The sequence below is a fragment of the Bubalus kerabau genome, chromosome 13 (assembly GCF_029407905.1).
Source record: "Bubalus kerabau isolate K-KA32 ecotype Philippines breed swamp buffalo chromosome 13, PCC_UOA_SB_1v2, whole genome shotgun sequence".
NCBI lineage: Eukaryota > Metazoa > Chordata > Mammalia > Artiodactyla > Bovidae > Bubalus > Bubalus kerabau.
Window position 1 is genome coordinate 26,576,264 of NC_073636.1, and position 14,579 is coordinate 26,590,842.

A 14,579-nucleotide genomic window follows, 5' to 3' on the forward strand; every position below is an offset into this window, starting at 1 on the left:
ATATGGTTCCATAGCCAAAGAGTACAAAGAAGAAAGAAAGTGGCTTATGAAAAATGAAGAAAATGAAAGATGCATGACTTATCTTTTGAGAATTTTCACCTGATTCACAATTGAAAATAAATCTCAGCAAGAAAATAAAAGGAATCCATTAGTTTGAAAAACAACAAAGAGATGCCATTCAATTACTTGATATACATTAAAAGTTAAGACACACTTAAAGTAATTAGAAATTTTGAGTATTAGTCCTGGCCCTCAGTGGAAAGATAGAGATTAATGAAGGGATGAAAAAGTGATGATCTGTGGAAGTTTTACAGGATTTTTATCATCTCTCATTGTAGTCAGTAATCATAAAATGATGTCTTGCATTCAGTTGATATCTGAATGCACAGCCACACTTCAGAAAACACTGTTTTAACAGAGCTAAAGTGACAGGAAACATGTTAAATACTTGTTAAAAATAACTTTCCTATTTTGCTTAGACCTTTCCTACAAAGTCTCAGACAGCCCACCAGCTTGACCAGAAGAATCATAAAAACCATGAGCTTATATGTAGACACAAGCTCTATTCAAGGATAAGAAGCAATAACAATTTAAATCAGCTGGATCTATCTTGGCAAATTTTTCCTGGAGTTAAATAATATTAAATAAGGCATCCAACGTCAGCAAAAATATTTTTATATCAATAGGATATATATGTTCTTCTTATCTGCTTAAAATATGAAATTATGTATACATATATGTATGTATTTGTACATACATATATATAAATTAAAAACTATTACTACAGATTATGTACAGATTTGCTATCTTTCTTACCAAACTATCAGACTGAACAAAAAGAACCTAAAATAACCTAAAAGGGTTAAGTCTAGAAGGATGAATAATGAGAAAGCATTTTGCTCAGTCAGTTCTAATTCTTTACTTATTTTTAGTGCTGAGCATAAATCTAACTTTGGGGAAAGTGCAAAACTCTTTAAAAGTCTGCCTTTATTCTTAACCTCAATTTTCAAATATTTCTATGCACCTGACTTTAGACCTGTTTAGTTGAAATACTATTTTTTAAAATGAATCTTTAATACTACTGCAAAATCCAGTTGTTCTTAAGATATTTCTAATCAGAAGTACAACCTAAAAAAAGTCTATCAGTAATTAAAAGCTGATTAAGGACAACTGATGTTAGTATATTTCAAAATTATTTTTTGGAAGAGTTTTAATTCAAAACATATGTACCCATTCTTTTCTCTAGATATTGTCAGGCTAGTTTCAACTTCTGTTGGCATTTGAGATAAGGAATTCCCTGTACATAGGATACTTTTAGACTGTAAATCCATCTCCTCTGATGTACCTGTCTACTCCAGGACTGGCTATGGCCCCAGAAGATTGGCATTATATTATTTTCAGGGGTACATTTTATATTGCTTCAGTGCTTCAATACTCTTGTCTCAAAGACTGTAACTTTTTATTGAGTAAGATAATCCTATTTTAGCTCTTAAAAAGAAATCTTACCTGACCTAGCACAGATGGGATTCCAAAGTATTCCATCCCTGAACACAGTGAATATTCAGTCATGTTCAAAGCAGGTATGAAGCTAACCCTTCTCACAAAAGAATTCAGAAAGACGTTAATCCAGAGAATCTCTTTTAGTTGTCTGTGAAGCACCACAGTCGTTTTGCACTTCTGTCTAAGTCTGTGTTGCTTATGTCTCCAGACACAGGGAAAAGACTCTGTCTGCATTTTGATAACCCTTAGCTTCCGTTTGACCTTGATTTTGCAGGAGTAGGGAGATGGGGGTAAAAATGAGGAAGAAATAGCCTGGATGGAAATTTTATCTTAAATATTAATAATATGCATTTAGTAAATTTGTCTTGAATATGGTATAATGCAGAAATAAAATTAGTCTCCTCTATTTTTAGATTCATATATGTTTATTTCGGGCTTCCCAGGTTGTGCTAGTGGTAAAGAAAGTATGTGTGTTAGTCCTTCAGTCCTGTCCAACTCTCTGTGACCGCATGGACTGTAGCCCGCCAGGCTCCTCTCTGCATAGGATTTCCCAGGCAAGAATACGGGTGGATTGGCATTTTCTTCTTCAGGGGGTCTTCCGAACCCAGGATAAAGAACCCACCTGCAATGCAGGAGACCTGAGTTCAGTCCCTGGGTCAGGAAGATCCCCTGGAATAGGAAGTGGCAACCCACTCTTGTATTCTTGCCTGGAGAATCTCATGGACAGAGGACAGAGGAGCCTGGCAGGCTACAGTTCATAACATTGCAAAGAGTCAGACATGGCTGAAGTGACTTAGCACACATGTTTATTTCACTATTATATCATAAGCATTCTCTTAGGATTTAGCTTTTCAAATTTGATGATGTATATCATTGAAACAAAATGCTAATTCTCTAATTCCAAAATCTCATAGTTAGCTTTCATGGATAAACAATAGATGGGGAACATTAAAAGAATATGAGTTCAAAATGACCTTAATAAAAGCAATACCTGGTTTTTGCATAAAGATGAATCCTTAAAACATGAGTTTTAGTTTGTACATGTACCTACTGATTTGTCAAAATATTCCAAAATTGCAAGGACAGATATCAATAATGAATTTTTCCTACACATGTTACTTGCAGGCCTGTCGTGGAACAGAGCATTATAAATTCCTCTGTAAGATTTTAAATATGACATTTTAAATTATTTTAAAATAATTTGATGCTCTATAAAAACTAAAATTTGTATTTTAAAAGATGCGCTTTATACATCCACTATATTTCAGTGTTTAAAAATAGTTTAAAAATGATGTACTTTATAACCCATTAGTACATTCATTTTTCCCATTACATTGTTTACCATATCAGTCTCTGGGATCATTCACTAAGACACATATTTACCCATTTTTTCCTTAGTTCTGATTAATGTTTTTAAATGAAAACTGTTATGATCAAGAGTCATTTGACTGTGCCTTATAATCTAAATTTCCCTGAAACAATAAATTTTTACCCTACTCTTCTTTTGAAGAATTCACATGTGTTCACTGCTTATGCTTTGCACGTTCAACTTACCTACAAAATAATCAAGAAAATGTTTAGCACATTATATAAGTATACGCTATCTTTAAGATCTTACAGAAAAGCCTGAAGGAACTTTTTGGCCAATGCAATATATGTTGTAGAAACAGCAGTATGATTTCTTACTTCCTTGCTTTTACTGATACATTGAGGAAAAGCAAGTATCCTAGTGTTTTAAGTAGAAATCTTGTTGGGTTACTAATATGGTGAATTCTCATTTCAGATTTGTTCTTGCCTCAAGACTTCAGTCTGATTGGATGTTGATGCTGTATTTTGCACATACTCATTTGACTGTGACAGTCACCATTGGGTTGCTTTTGATTCCAAAGGTATTTCTCCAACATTCCTTTTCTCTTGCAAGACAGTTATTTTAAATGAGAATGAAATTGGTTCTTCTTTGAAAAATATCTGGCAATATAGGCAAAGGGTGGTGTAAAGATTTGTGTAACATGCTACAGTATTTTTAAAACTCAGGAAACTACTAATAGGCATCTCTTTTCTTTGGACATTTATTAAACATCTCACATAATATTTAACTACCTTAGTCTGTACAAAACCGTCATCATCCAATTCAGTCCTTTTCCAAACATTCTGCTATCGATTTATGTTTTAATTATTAGGGGTTCAAGGTGGCCTTTCATTGTACCTGTAACCTCAAGATAATTTTTAAACAGAATTATCTTTTTCTACGAATACTCTTATTTGGATTCATAGTCAAGAAAGTTGTGTTTTAATCATTCAGAGAATTTTTATGTAAATAGAAATAATTATAACGTATAAAAACGATCTTCCTTTACACTGAGAGATTCTGACAAAGACTTTCTAGGCAGCATTCTGAAGTGAAGGAAGGTGGGCCAGGATTCAGAATACAGGGATTCTGAACTCATGCCCACCCCAAGCTGACTCTGTAACATAGCGTCAGCCAAGACTTTTCATCTCTCTGAGTTTCAGTTTCCTCATCTATGACATGATAGCAATAAGTCTGCTTGGAATAAAATGATATCAGAGTTTGGAGGAAAACATACATATTATCATCATTTTCCTTTTTTACATCTAGAAAAACAAAATATTAGAATATTATACAGCTTTATCAGTGTCCTATAATATCAGTTCAGTCGCTCAGCCGTGTCCGACTCTTTGCGATCCCATGAATCACAGCACGTCAGGCCTGCCTGTCCATCACCAACTCCTGGAGTTTATGCAAACCCATGTCCATCGAGTCGGTGATGCCATCTAGCCATCTCATCCTCTGTCGTCCCCTTCTCCTCCTGCCCCCAATCCCTCCCAGCATCAGAGTCTTTTCAAATGAGTCAACTCTTCGCATGAGGTGGCCAAAGTATTGGAGTTTCAGCTTTAGCATCAGTCCTTCCAATGAACACCCAGGACTGATCTCCTTTAGAATGGACTGGTTGGATCTCTTTGCAGTCCAAGGGACTCTCAAGAGTCTTCTCCAACACCACAGTTCAAAAGCATCAATTCTTCAGTGCTCAGCTTTCTTCACAGTCCAACTCTCACATCCATACATGACCACTGGAAAAACCATAGCCTTGACTAGAAGAACCTTTGTTGGCAAAGTAATGTCTCTGCTTTTCAATATGCTATCTAGGTTGGTCATAACTTTCCTTCCAAGGAGTAAGCGTCTTTTCATTTCATGGCTGCAGTCACCATCTGCAGTGATTTTGGAGCCCAGAAAAATAAAATCAGCCACTGTTTCCACTGTTTCCCCGTCTATTTGCCATGAAGTGATGGGACCAGATGCCATGATCTTCGTTTTCTGAATGTTGAGTTTTAAGCCAACTTTTTCACTCTCCTCTTTCAGTTTCATCAAGAGGCTTTTGAGTTCCTCTTCACTTTCTGCCATAAGGGTGGTGTCATCTGCATATCTAAGGTTATTGATATTTCTCCTGGCAATCTTGATTCCAGCTTGTGCTTCTTCCAGCCCAGTGTTTCCCATGATGTACTCTGAATAGAAGTTAAATAAGCAGGGTGACAATATACAGCCTGGACGTTCTCCTTTTCCTATTTGGAACCAGTCTGTTGTTCCATGTCCAGTTCTAACTGTTGCTTCCTGACCTGCATATAGGTTCCTCAAGAGGCAGGTCAGGTGGTCTGGTATTCCCATCTCTTTCAGAATTGTTCACAGTTTATTGTGATCCACACAGTCAAAGGCTTTGGCATAGTCAAGAAAGCAGAAATAGATGTTTTTCTGGAACTCTCTTGCTTTTTCAATGATCCAGCAGATGTTGGCAATTTGATCTCTGGTTCCTCTGCCTTTTCTAAAACCAGATTTAACATCTTGCCTTTTCTAAAACCAGCTTGAACATCTGGAAGTTCATGGTTCACATATTGCTGAAGCATGGCTTGGAGAATTTTGAGCATTACTTTACTAGCGTGTGAGATGAGTGCAATTGTGTGGTAGTTTGAGCATTCTTTGGCATTGCCTTTCTTTGGGATTGGAATGAAAACTGACCTTTCCCAGTCCTGTGGCCACTGCTGAGTTTTCCAAATTTGCTGGCATATTGAGTGCTGCACTTCCACAGCATCATCTTCCAGGATTTGAAATAGCTCAACTGGAATTCCATCACCTCCACTAGCTTTATTCGTAGTGATGCTTCCTAAGGCCCACTTGACTTCACATTTCAGGATGTCTGGCTCTAGGTGAGTGATCACACCATCATGATTATCTGGGTCATGAAGATCTTTTTTGTACAGTTCTTCTGTGTATTCTTGCCACCTCTTCTTAATATCTTCTGCTTCTGTTAGGTCCATACCATTTCTGTCCTTTATTGAGCCCATCTTTGCATGAAATGTTCCCTTGGTATCTCTAATTTTCTTGAAGAGATCTCTAGTCTTTCCCATTCTGTTGTTTTCCTCTATTTCTTTGCATTGATCGCTGAGGAAGGCTTTCTTATCTCTCCTTGCTATTCTTTGGAACTCTGCATTCAGATGCTTATATCTTTCCTTTTCTCCTTTGCTTTTCGCTTCTCCTCTTTTCACAGCTATTTGTAAGGCCTCCCCAGACAGCCATTTTGCTTTTTTGCATTCCTTTTCCATGGGGATCGTCTTGATCCTGTCTCATGTACAATGTCACGAACCTCCGTCCACAGTTCATCAGGCACTCTGCCTGATCTAGTGCCTTAAATCTATTTCTCACTTCCACTGTATAATCATAAGGGATTTGATTTAGGTCATACCTGAATGGTCTAGTGGTTTTCCCTACTTTCTTCAATTTAAGTCTGAATTTGGCAATAAGGAGTTCATGATCTCAGCCACAGTCAGCTCCTGATCTTGTTTTTGACATTAGCCAAAATCAGAATTGTGATTTCTTTCTCTACCTCAGCTCTCACAATTAGCCAGAACACTGAAATTCAACCTGATTGAAAAAGCCAAGCAATTTTAAACAGAGAGGCATGCCTAATTTCTTCCTTACTTGAATGACACCAAATAGTCATAATTTTTGTGGATTAGTCTGTTACTGCAGCTTATCTTAACCATTTTTATACTTTGTATAATATGATTATATTTTTATTAGATGAATATATACTCAGACTGCTTATTGATTGATTCAATAAATTGTTGTTGAGCTCCAGAAAGAATTGAAAGAACATGTTCATATAGAAATTTGTTTATGCTGTCTCTTACCTTGATTGTAGTGAGGCATCATGGGTGTTTGCATATGTCCAGACTCATCAAATTGTAGACATTTAATATGTGCAGTTCTCTGCATATGAATTATATCTCCATAAAGCTGGTTTAAATTTTTTTCTTTAATTTTTACATGAATGTTCATAGCAGCATTATCCACAGTAGCCCAAAAGTGGAAAGAACCCAAATGTCCATCAACTGATAATGTGCAAACAAAATGTCAAATATTCACACAATGAAATATTATTTATCAGTTAAAAGAAATAAAGCACTGATACATGCTACAATTTGTACAAACCTTTAAAACGTTATACCAAGTGAAGGAAGCCAGATAAAAGAGGCCACATATTATATGATTCCATTTATGTGAAATGAAATAGACAGCTCTAATGAGACAGAAAGTAGAGGAGTAGTGCCATGGGCTGGAGAAAAGAGGGGCTTGGAGTGACTGCTTAATTGGTTTAAAAAGATTTCTTTTGGGGGTGATGAAAACATTCTGGAATTAGATGGTGGTGATGATTGTACAACCTCAAGAATATACTAAAAAATACTGGTTTGTATAGTTTAAAATTGAGAATGTTATGATATATGAATTATATCTCAATAAATAAGTAATTTAAAACAGTATTGAGGAGCTTTGTTCAATATCCTAGAATAAGAGTAATGAACAGACCTAAGTCTGTACTCTCATGGTACTTATATTCTGGAGGAGGAGAGAAGGAAGTAGAAAAGACATACAAAATAAATGTTTAAAATAGTATTTTAGATAGAGATACATGTTAAGGAAAAATCAGAAAGCAGGAAATGGACAAATTACTGTTTTTTAAGCTCATGATAATCTCTAAGACTTTGCTCGAGAAAAATAATTCCACTCTTATAAGTAATCTCCAACTGGTTTAACTAATAGCATGTGAGATTTTGGAGGGCTGGGGTCTATTTTCTTCATCTTTGTGGCCTCAAGTTTATGGCACATGTGGTTCCCACAAACATACATAGAAGAGTGAGTGGAAAAGTTCATCAGTTTCTGTGGTTTCTCAGCCAGTCTCAAATACAAAATATTCATTATTACTTAAAGAATTGCCATTTTACCTATTATCTCCAATTTATGTTCACCTGCCTAGCTGAATATTTGAACAACAGCTGACATCTCTGTGTTTCTGTGTCAAAGGGCAGTCTATCCATTTTTTAAAGGAATATTTCACCTGATGGCCAGCTGAGAAAAGAGAACCCATGTCCAATTTTCACAGGACAGTCACTTGGTTTATTCATTGAGTAAAGTGTGGCTGGATGCTTTAGATTCTTTCTGTTTCCAACATTTACCCGATTCCCTCTTTCTTCTGCACTTGAAGAAGAGTAGAGACAGCAAGACTACATGAAACTGAAAAATGTCCAAAGGCTCCATGAAGATAATTAGAATATACCAAAAGGTGATGAAAGAGGAACTTGAGAATATTGATGAGCTAGAGGGGGAAAAAAATGTGTTATTTCAGTGATTCTTTGCACTTTTAAAGTTAGATACCATCTAGCCCAAGCTGGGTAAGCTAAAAGGATCACCATGCTCCCCAGAGGTTCCATGGCCCACTTAAGACCTCACTGACAACACAGTCAGGGCTGGAATCCAGAGCCCCTATCCCCTCCGTTTTGAAAGTAGTTTTTTTGAAACTCTGTGTGGTGGACTGAAAGTCACAGTCCTGTGATCATTCCAGTCTGTGCCCATAGATGAAATACAGCCTCCTCTGTGTGAAGTGAGATGACACCAGATAGACCCCACTGCTGGAAAAAAAATATTTCCGCTCAGTCGCCAGTGGGTCCAAATCGCTGCTTTGAGAGTACAGTGAACTCAGAGTACCCTCAGAGAACCTTTCTTTGGGTTCTTCTACTTATTTTCATTTTCAAAGTGCAAATATCATTGAAGAGAAATAATGTGAGTTAACCCTGGGAACCTGAAAAAAATACAAGAATGAAAATAGAAGTCAAAGAGTGAACCAAGTATTATTAATACCTCATTCTAAGAACTCTATCGTGTAACAAGGACAACAGAACAAAATATTGCAGCAAATCTTTTGTAAAGAGTTCAGTGAATGAATTCATCTTAGCTGAGGAAATGATGTAACATTAGAACCTTTAGAAAAATTATTATGCCGTGCCCTCCAGTGGATTCATGTCTACAGCTCGTATTGAATCTCTGTTACAGTTTTCACATTCAAGCAATAACCCACGAGATGACATTGCAACAGAAGCATACGAAGATGAGCTAGACATGGGCCGATCTGGATCCTACCTGAACAGCAGTATCAATTCAGCCTGGAGTGAGCACAGCTTGGATCCAGAAGACATTCGGGTAACACCAGCATTTCTACTTTTCTGTTTTAAATTAGGCCCATTTGTACATCATATGTGTGTGGGCAGGTGTTCATGTGTTCTTTGTGTTATAGAACTTGTGTGATTATGTAAGGACTGAAGGCATCACATGCAGAGTTTATCCAATTCTGAAACATAGAATCACAGTATAAGTTAGACCACACAGGCCAGTCTTGATCATCTTAACTGACTTAAGCCGCCATGATGATAAACTGGTTATATGTATGTCCCATGATAATGGTTTATGAGATCTTGCTGATGGGAAGGTAAATAGACCTGTGAGCAGAGGGTGTGGATTATTTAAAATAATCTGTGACAATATGTCAGCATTTGGAAGAAGAAGATGCTTTTAGTATTTGATGGTCAGGTGTACAGTAAAAACCTAATCTAACATTAGGTGTAATTTTATCAATGGCTCCATGATGCTTCCAGTATTATTTAGGAATAAAGTTTTATCAGTCGATAACAGGCTGTGTTTTGTCATGGTCCAGGCTCAGCCTGGTCCATGCAGTTCATAAGTTCAAAATGCCCATTCCATGAAGCAAGTGCAGAATGCAGGAGTTCAGGTCCTAAAGTTCAGACACTCTGTGAAACAAGATACAGAGGAGTCAGGAGAAAGTTGAGGAGCAGAGATGTTAGGAAGAGCTCCACACTAGGGGTTATCAGCTGGCTGAAATGCTACATCCCCCATCACTTTGAATCTGCTCTTATTCTGGCAGGATGAGCTGAAGAAACTCTACGCCCAGTTGGAAATCTATAAGAGGAAGAAGATGATCACGAATAATCCCCACCTTCAGAAAAAGCGGTGCTCCAAGAAGGGCTTAGGCCGTTCCATCATGAGGCGAATCACCGAAATCCCAGAGACGGTCAGCCGGCAGTGCTCCAAGGAGGACAAGGATGCTGGGGAGCACGGCTCGGCTAAGGGGTCCAGCGCAGGAAGGAAGAACCCCCAGGAGGCTGCGGGTGGCTCTGGGAAGCCCAAGGAGGAGTCCCTGCGGAGCCGGGTCTTCTCGCTCAAGAAATCGCACAGCACCTATGAGCATGTGCGGGAGCAACCAGGCGGCCCGGGCAGCCCGCCCGCCCAGAGCCGGGAGGAGGAGGAGGCTACAGACAACTCTGTGCTGGGGTCTCCGGTGGGAGCGAACCGACCCCGACCCCTGCAAGAGGACAGCCAAGCCGTGTCCACTGAGTCCGTGCCTCTGGTGTGTAAGTCAGCCAGCGCCCACAACCTCAGCTCGGAGAAGAAGCCCGGGCCCACCCGCACGTCAGTATTACAGAAGTCCCTCAGCGTCATCGCCAGTGCCAAGGAGAAAACGCTTGGATTGGCCGGGAAAACCCAGGCAGCCTGCGTGGAGGAGCGGGCCAAAGCCCAGAAAGCTCTGCCCAGAGAGAAAGAGACAAATAGAAAATACTCCAATTCAGATAATGCAGAGACTCAAGACTCTGCCCCTGCAAACTCCAGTCATTCCGAGGAGCCAAGAAAACCCCAGAAATTGGGGATTATGAAGCAACAAAGGGCCAACCCCACCACTGCCAATTCAGACCTGAGCCCAGGCGCCACCCAGATGAAGAACAACTTTGACATTGGGGAAGTGTGCCCCTGGGAGATCTATGACCTAGCCCCCGGGCCTGGGCCTTTGGAATCGAAAGTTCAAAAGCACGTATCGATTGCAGCTTCTGAAATGGAGAAAAACCCAACATTTTCCTTAAAGGAGAAATCTCATCCCAAGCCTAAGGCCGCTGACCTGTGTCAGCAGTCCAATCCGAAGAGCGTAGACAAGGCTGAGGTGTGTCCTTGGGAGAGCCAAGGTCAGTCCCTCTTTGAAGAGGAGAAGTATTTGGTGTCCAAGACTCAGGTTCCCCTGGGAAGAGCTCAAGGTGAGAACAGTGGCCAGCATTGTGCAACCGGTGTGTGTGCTGGGCAGTGTGAAGAACTGCCTCCCAAAGCTGTAGCATCAAAAGTGGAGAATGAAAACCTCAACCAACTAGGAGACCAGGAGAAAAAGACATCTTCCTCTGAGCGAAACGTGCCTGCCTCCCATAACTCAAGTAATAACTTTCAGCCACCTTTAATGTCACGAGCTGAGGTGTGTCCCTGGGAGTTTGTGACCCCAGATAAACCAAATGCTGAAAGAAGTGTAGCTTTCCCTGCCTCTTCTGCTTTAAGTGCAAATAAGATAGCAGGGCCTCGAAAGTAAGAGATCTGGGGTCCTTTTAAAGTGTAGCATCCCCAGAAAGAAAAGGAGAAGGAAGAAATGCTGAATTTGATATAAGACAGAAGATACAAGGATCAGAACTACCCATGGAGTATTGGTCAGTCGGGGGAAATGGGAAAGAAAGGGATGGAAGAGGGTGTAGGGAGACTGGCTTCAGTGAAGAAGTTAGACTGGCCAGGAAGGTCTTTCCCCAGGGCACACTGGGAAAATCCTTATACTTTAGCGTGTTCGGGGGAAGTAGACCTCAATGTCTGCCCCTGATCAATACGTATCCTTGGGACTTGGAAGATCCCAAGCAAGGCAAACCAGAAGACACAGAAGAGGTACAAGATTTTCAAAGAAGAAGAAGGTATCAATGTCTATGCCCCAAATTCTAAGTAGCTGACTAAAAAGAACTTACTTTACCTATTTAACCTTGATAGCACTGCTAACTTAATGCATCCAAAAATCCCTTTTATATTAATGATGGCTCTCATTTTCTTATCAATGTCTATTTCAGTACCTTGTTGTGTCTCATATTCAAGCATTCCAGATTGTATAATTTTTGCAAATAACTTTGATATTATGTGACACAACACATTTATGCAATCAGCCGCTACTCAATTGTTATTGCAACTTAACAGAAATACCCTCTATCTATCAACTTTAGTTGATTCTTGAAGTACAGTAAGCTTTCTTTGGCTTGGGAAGCCATAATTGTTATGATAAAAAACCTTTTAGTTTGGGCTGTGATTTATATATATTGTGAATTCGGATTTGACTATGATTTCACATCATGGTTTGTTATACTGTCTTCATCAGGGTCTTTTTTTAAATACAAGTTGAGTGAGTTGTTTTGCACTTTTCCTGTGAGGACGCAGAAGCTTTATTAATATTGGAGATCAAGTGGTCCTTCTTAGTCACACGTCTCAATAAGTTAAGGACAACTTATCTATTGTTTGTTCAAAGTCAGAGATAGATAATGCCTTCATTCCAATTAATTGTCCCTCTTAACAGTATTTCATACTTAGCAGCATTTCGTAAGGAAGGAAGAAGCTAAGAGTGAGAAAAATATACTGTGCATTATTATTACCAATGGAAAGGGAAGCCTCTAGGAATGACAAGAGAATTCCTGGACTGCAGAGCCAGGGAATTTGCCTTGAAAACAAAGAAAGGGAGCTCCCGTTAGCACTTTCAAGGGATTATATTTTTAAAGAGAGAAAATTATTATAGCATCCACATCATAATATGGATATATTTTTATTATGCATACTAAATATATAATATTTTAAATTACCTTAAACTACTTATTCTCATAAAACTCTTATTCATTACTTCAGGCAGGGGTAGAACTTGCTGGCTCGAATCCCAAAGAAGTTTATAACCAGAGCTACTCAAAGCCTATGAGGCAGTGTGGGTTCTTCATTCTTCCAAGCCCTGGAAAACTTCCAAGTCCTGCAAATGGCCTAGGTGAGCTACCAGGCTCAACATTTCATATGTCAGGTTTATTTGCAAGATGAAACAGCCCCCACGCCCTAAAGCGTACTTTATAAAATGCATTGCATTCCACACTGATCACCTGGCATGGAAATCCGAAGCTGCTGATTTAGCCCTACTGGTGTGATCATGCAAAGAGGTTCCATCGCAAAGCTCAGTCTCATTTTCTTTTAAGATGAATCACTTGAAAATAGAACCCTGACTTCCTTTCTCTTACACTTAACACTAAAGTACCATGGCTTGTTTGGTTAGGACATTCACAGCCTAAGGAACTGTTTTTTCATTTTTCTGAGCAGCAAGGAGAAACATGCTAGGGGGATAGAAGATGAGAAAAAGGAATCCAAAAGTGGATACAGGGCTGTTCTTAGGAGTACTACACTCAGTGGAAGAAGAAAACCAGAAATTCTTATTCACCATCAGAATTTTCTCAGTGATTTGTCTTCAGGGTTAACAGGCATTTCCCCATTTTGCAAAGCTGTGCATAGATCTTCCTCACCCATTTGCTTGCTTCGTGCATTACTCAGGATGGTGGGGTAGGTTTGAAGAGATATAGAAATTCTATTTGTTCGTGCTTTCTTCATGCATTTCCTTCTCCCCTCCCTTTTCAATCAAAGCCTATCTACTGGGTGACCTTGGAATATGACTTCAAGGTACCAAGTTGTGAATTTGGTTCAAAGCATCCAGACCCATCTACTTTTTTCCTTTATGTCCAAGATCTGTTAGCACTTTATTGACTTTTTCAGAAATAAGCAGTCAGGCATCGGTGACTTTTCATTGCACTTCAGGATGACCCTGCTAGAGATGTGGCCTAAAGAAGGCTTGCCAGGTTCTACCTTAGTACAGCCCATAGATTCTCCTCCACCAGCATCAATCAACGAGAGCACCTGGGGCATTCCCCTAGCCTTTCATTGCTATCACTTATGACCAAGAGAAGCTTAAACCTGCAACCCTTAAGGTTATTTTCCCAGACTGATAACAGTAAGCAAGTGAAGAAACTCTATGAAGTTCACAAACATTTGCTAGGTTGTCCTTCTCAGTGCATGTTCAGGCTGCATCCTGTCCTTGTTTTTAAGCCAGGGTTTATAAATAAGTAGATTTATACCAATCTTAATAGAACTGTATATTTTATGCAAGAGTTCAACGCTTTACGACTTGAATTATAACCCAGCCCATTGTAAACTTTGGTGGCCATATGGATTTGACACTTGACAGTTCTCTTGTATTTGCTTCCTAGGTTTCTGCATGCAAGTGATGACAGGTAGGACTGAAAAAACACTGCCTTTTGACTTCTAGCATTTAGCAACCCAGAGTTGTAGAGTCAATAAAGCTGTCAGTCTCTTCACTTAATCTGTGGTTCTTCTGAAACTATTATCTGCAACCTGCAGCATCTCATCATAAAATATTTGGTAAATTTATGTTGTGATGTGTTACAGCATGTAAATACTTATAACTTCTCTGCAATAAAACATATTTATATGAAAGCAATTTGGGATGATTTGTGTGTTCATCTATCAAAAGTCAAATGTATTTCACCTCACTGACTTTAGGGGGAATTTTGTATATCTTGGGCTTTGGTACACTTACACACACGTATCCCCACCTTACCTACCTGTAGGAATGTGTGATTAGCCAAATGTGGCCTCAGACCTGTGGGTAATCATCTGGAGCCAATTATACCTGTTAGGACTAATGGTTTTGATTTAAGAACACTCTTGCCAAATGGAAACTAATTCAGATAACTTTTAAAAATGTTTTTAAAGATTTTTTTTTATGTGGCCCACTTTTAAAGTTTTTATTGAATTTGTTATATTTAATATTGCT

At 38.9% G+C, this 14,579-nt stretch overlaps 1 protein-coding gene across 1 annotated transcript in view; it reads left to right on the top strand.

The window, feature by feature from the left end:
- Positions 1 to 14,243, top strand: part of GPR158 (G protein-coupled receptor 158) — a 308,597-nt gene extending 294,354 nt beyond the window's left edge. The window contains exons 9-11 of the mRNA XM_055543835.1: positions 3,284 to 3,389; positions 8,900 to 9,046; positions 9,786 to 14,243. Of these exons, the coding sequence (XP_055399810.1) occupies positions 3,284 to 3,389; positions 8,900 to 9,046; positions 9,786 to 11,264 (1,732 nt within the window). The 3' untranslated portion in view covers positions 11,265 to 14,243. The remainder of the gene's footprint in view (positions 1 to 3,283; positions 3,390 to 8,899; positions 9,047 to 9,785) is intronic.
- The last annotated feature ends 336 nt before the right edge of the window (positions 14,244 to 14,579 follow it).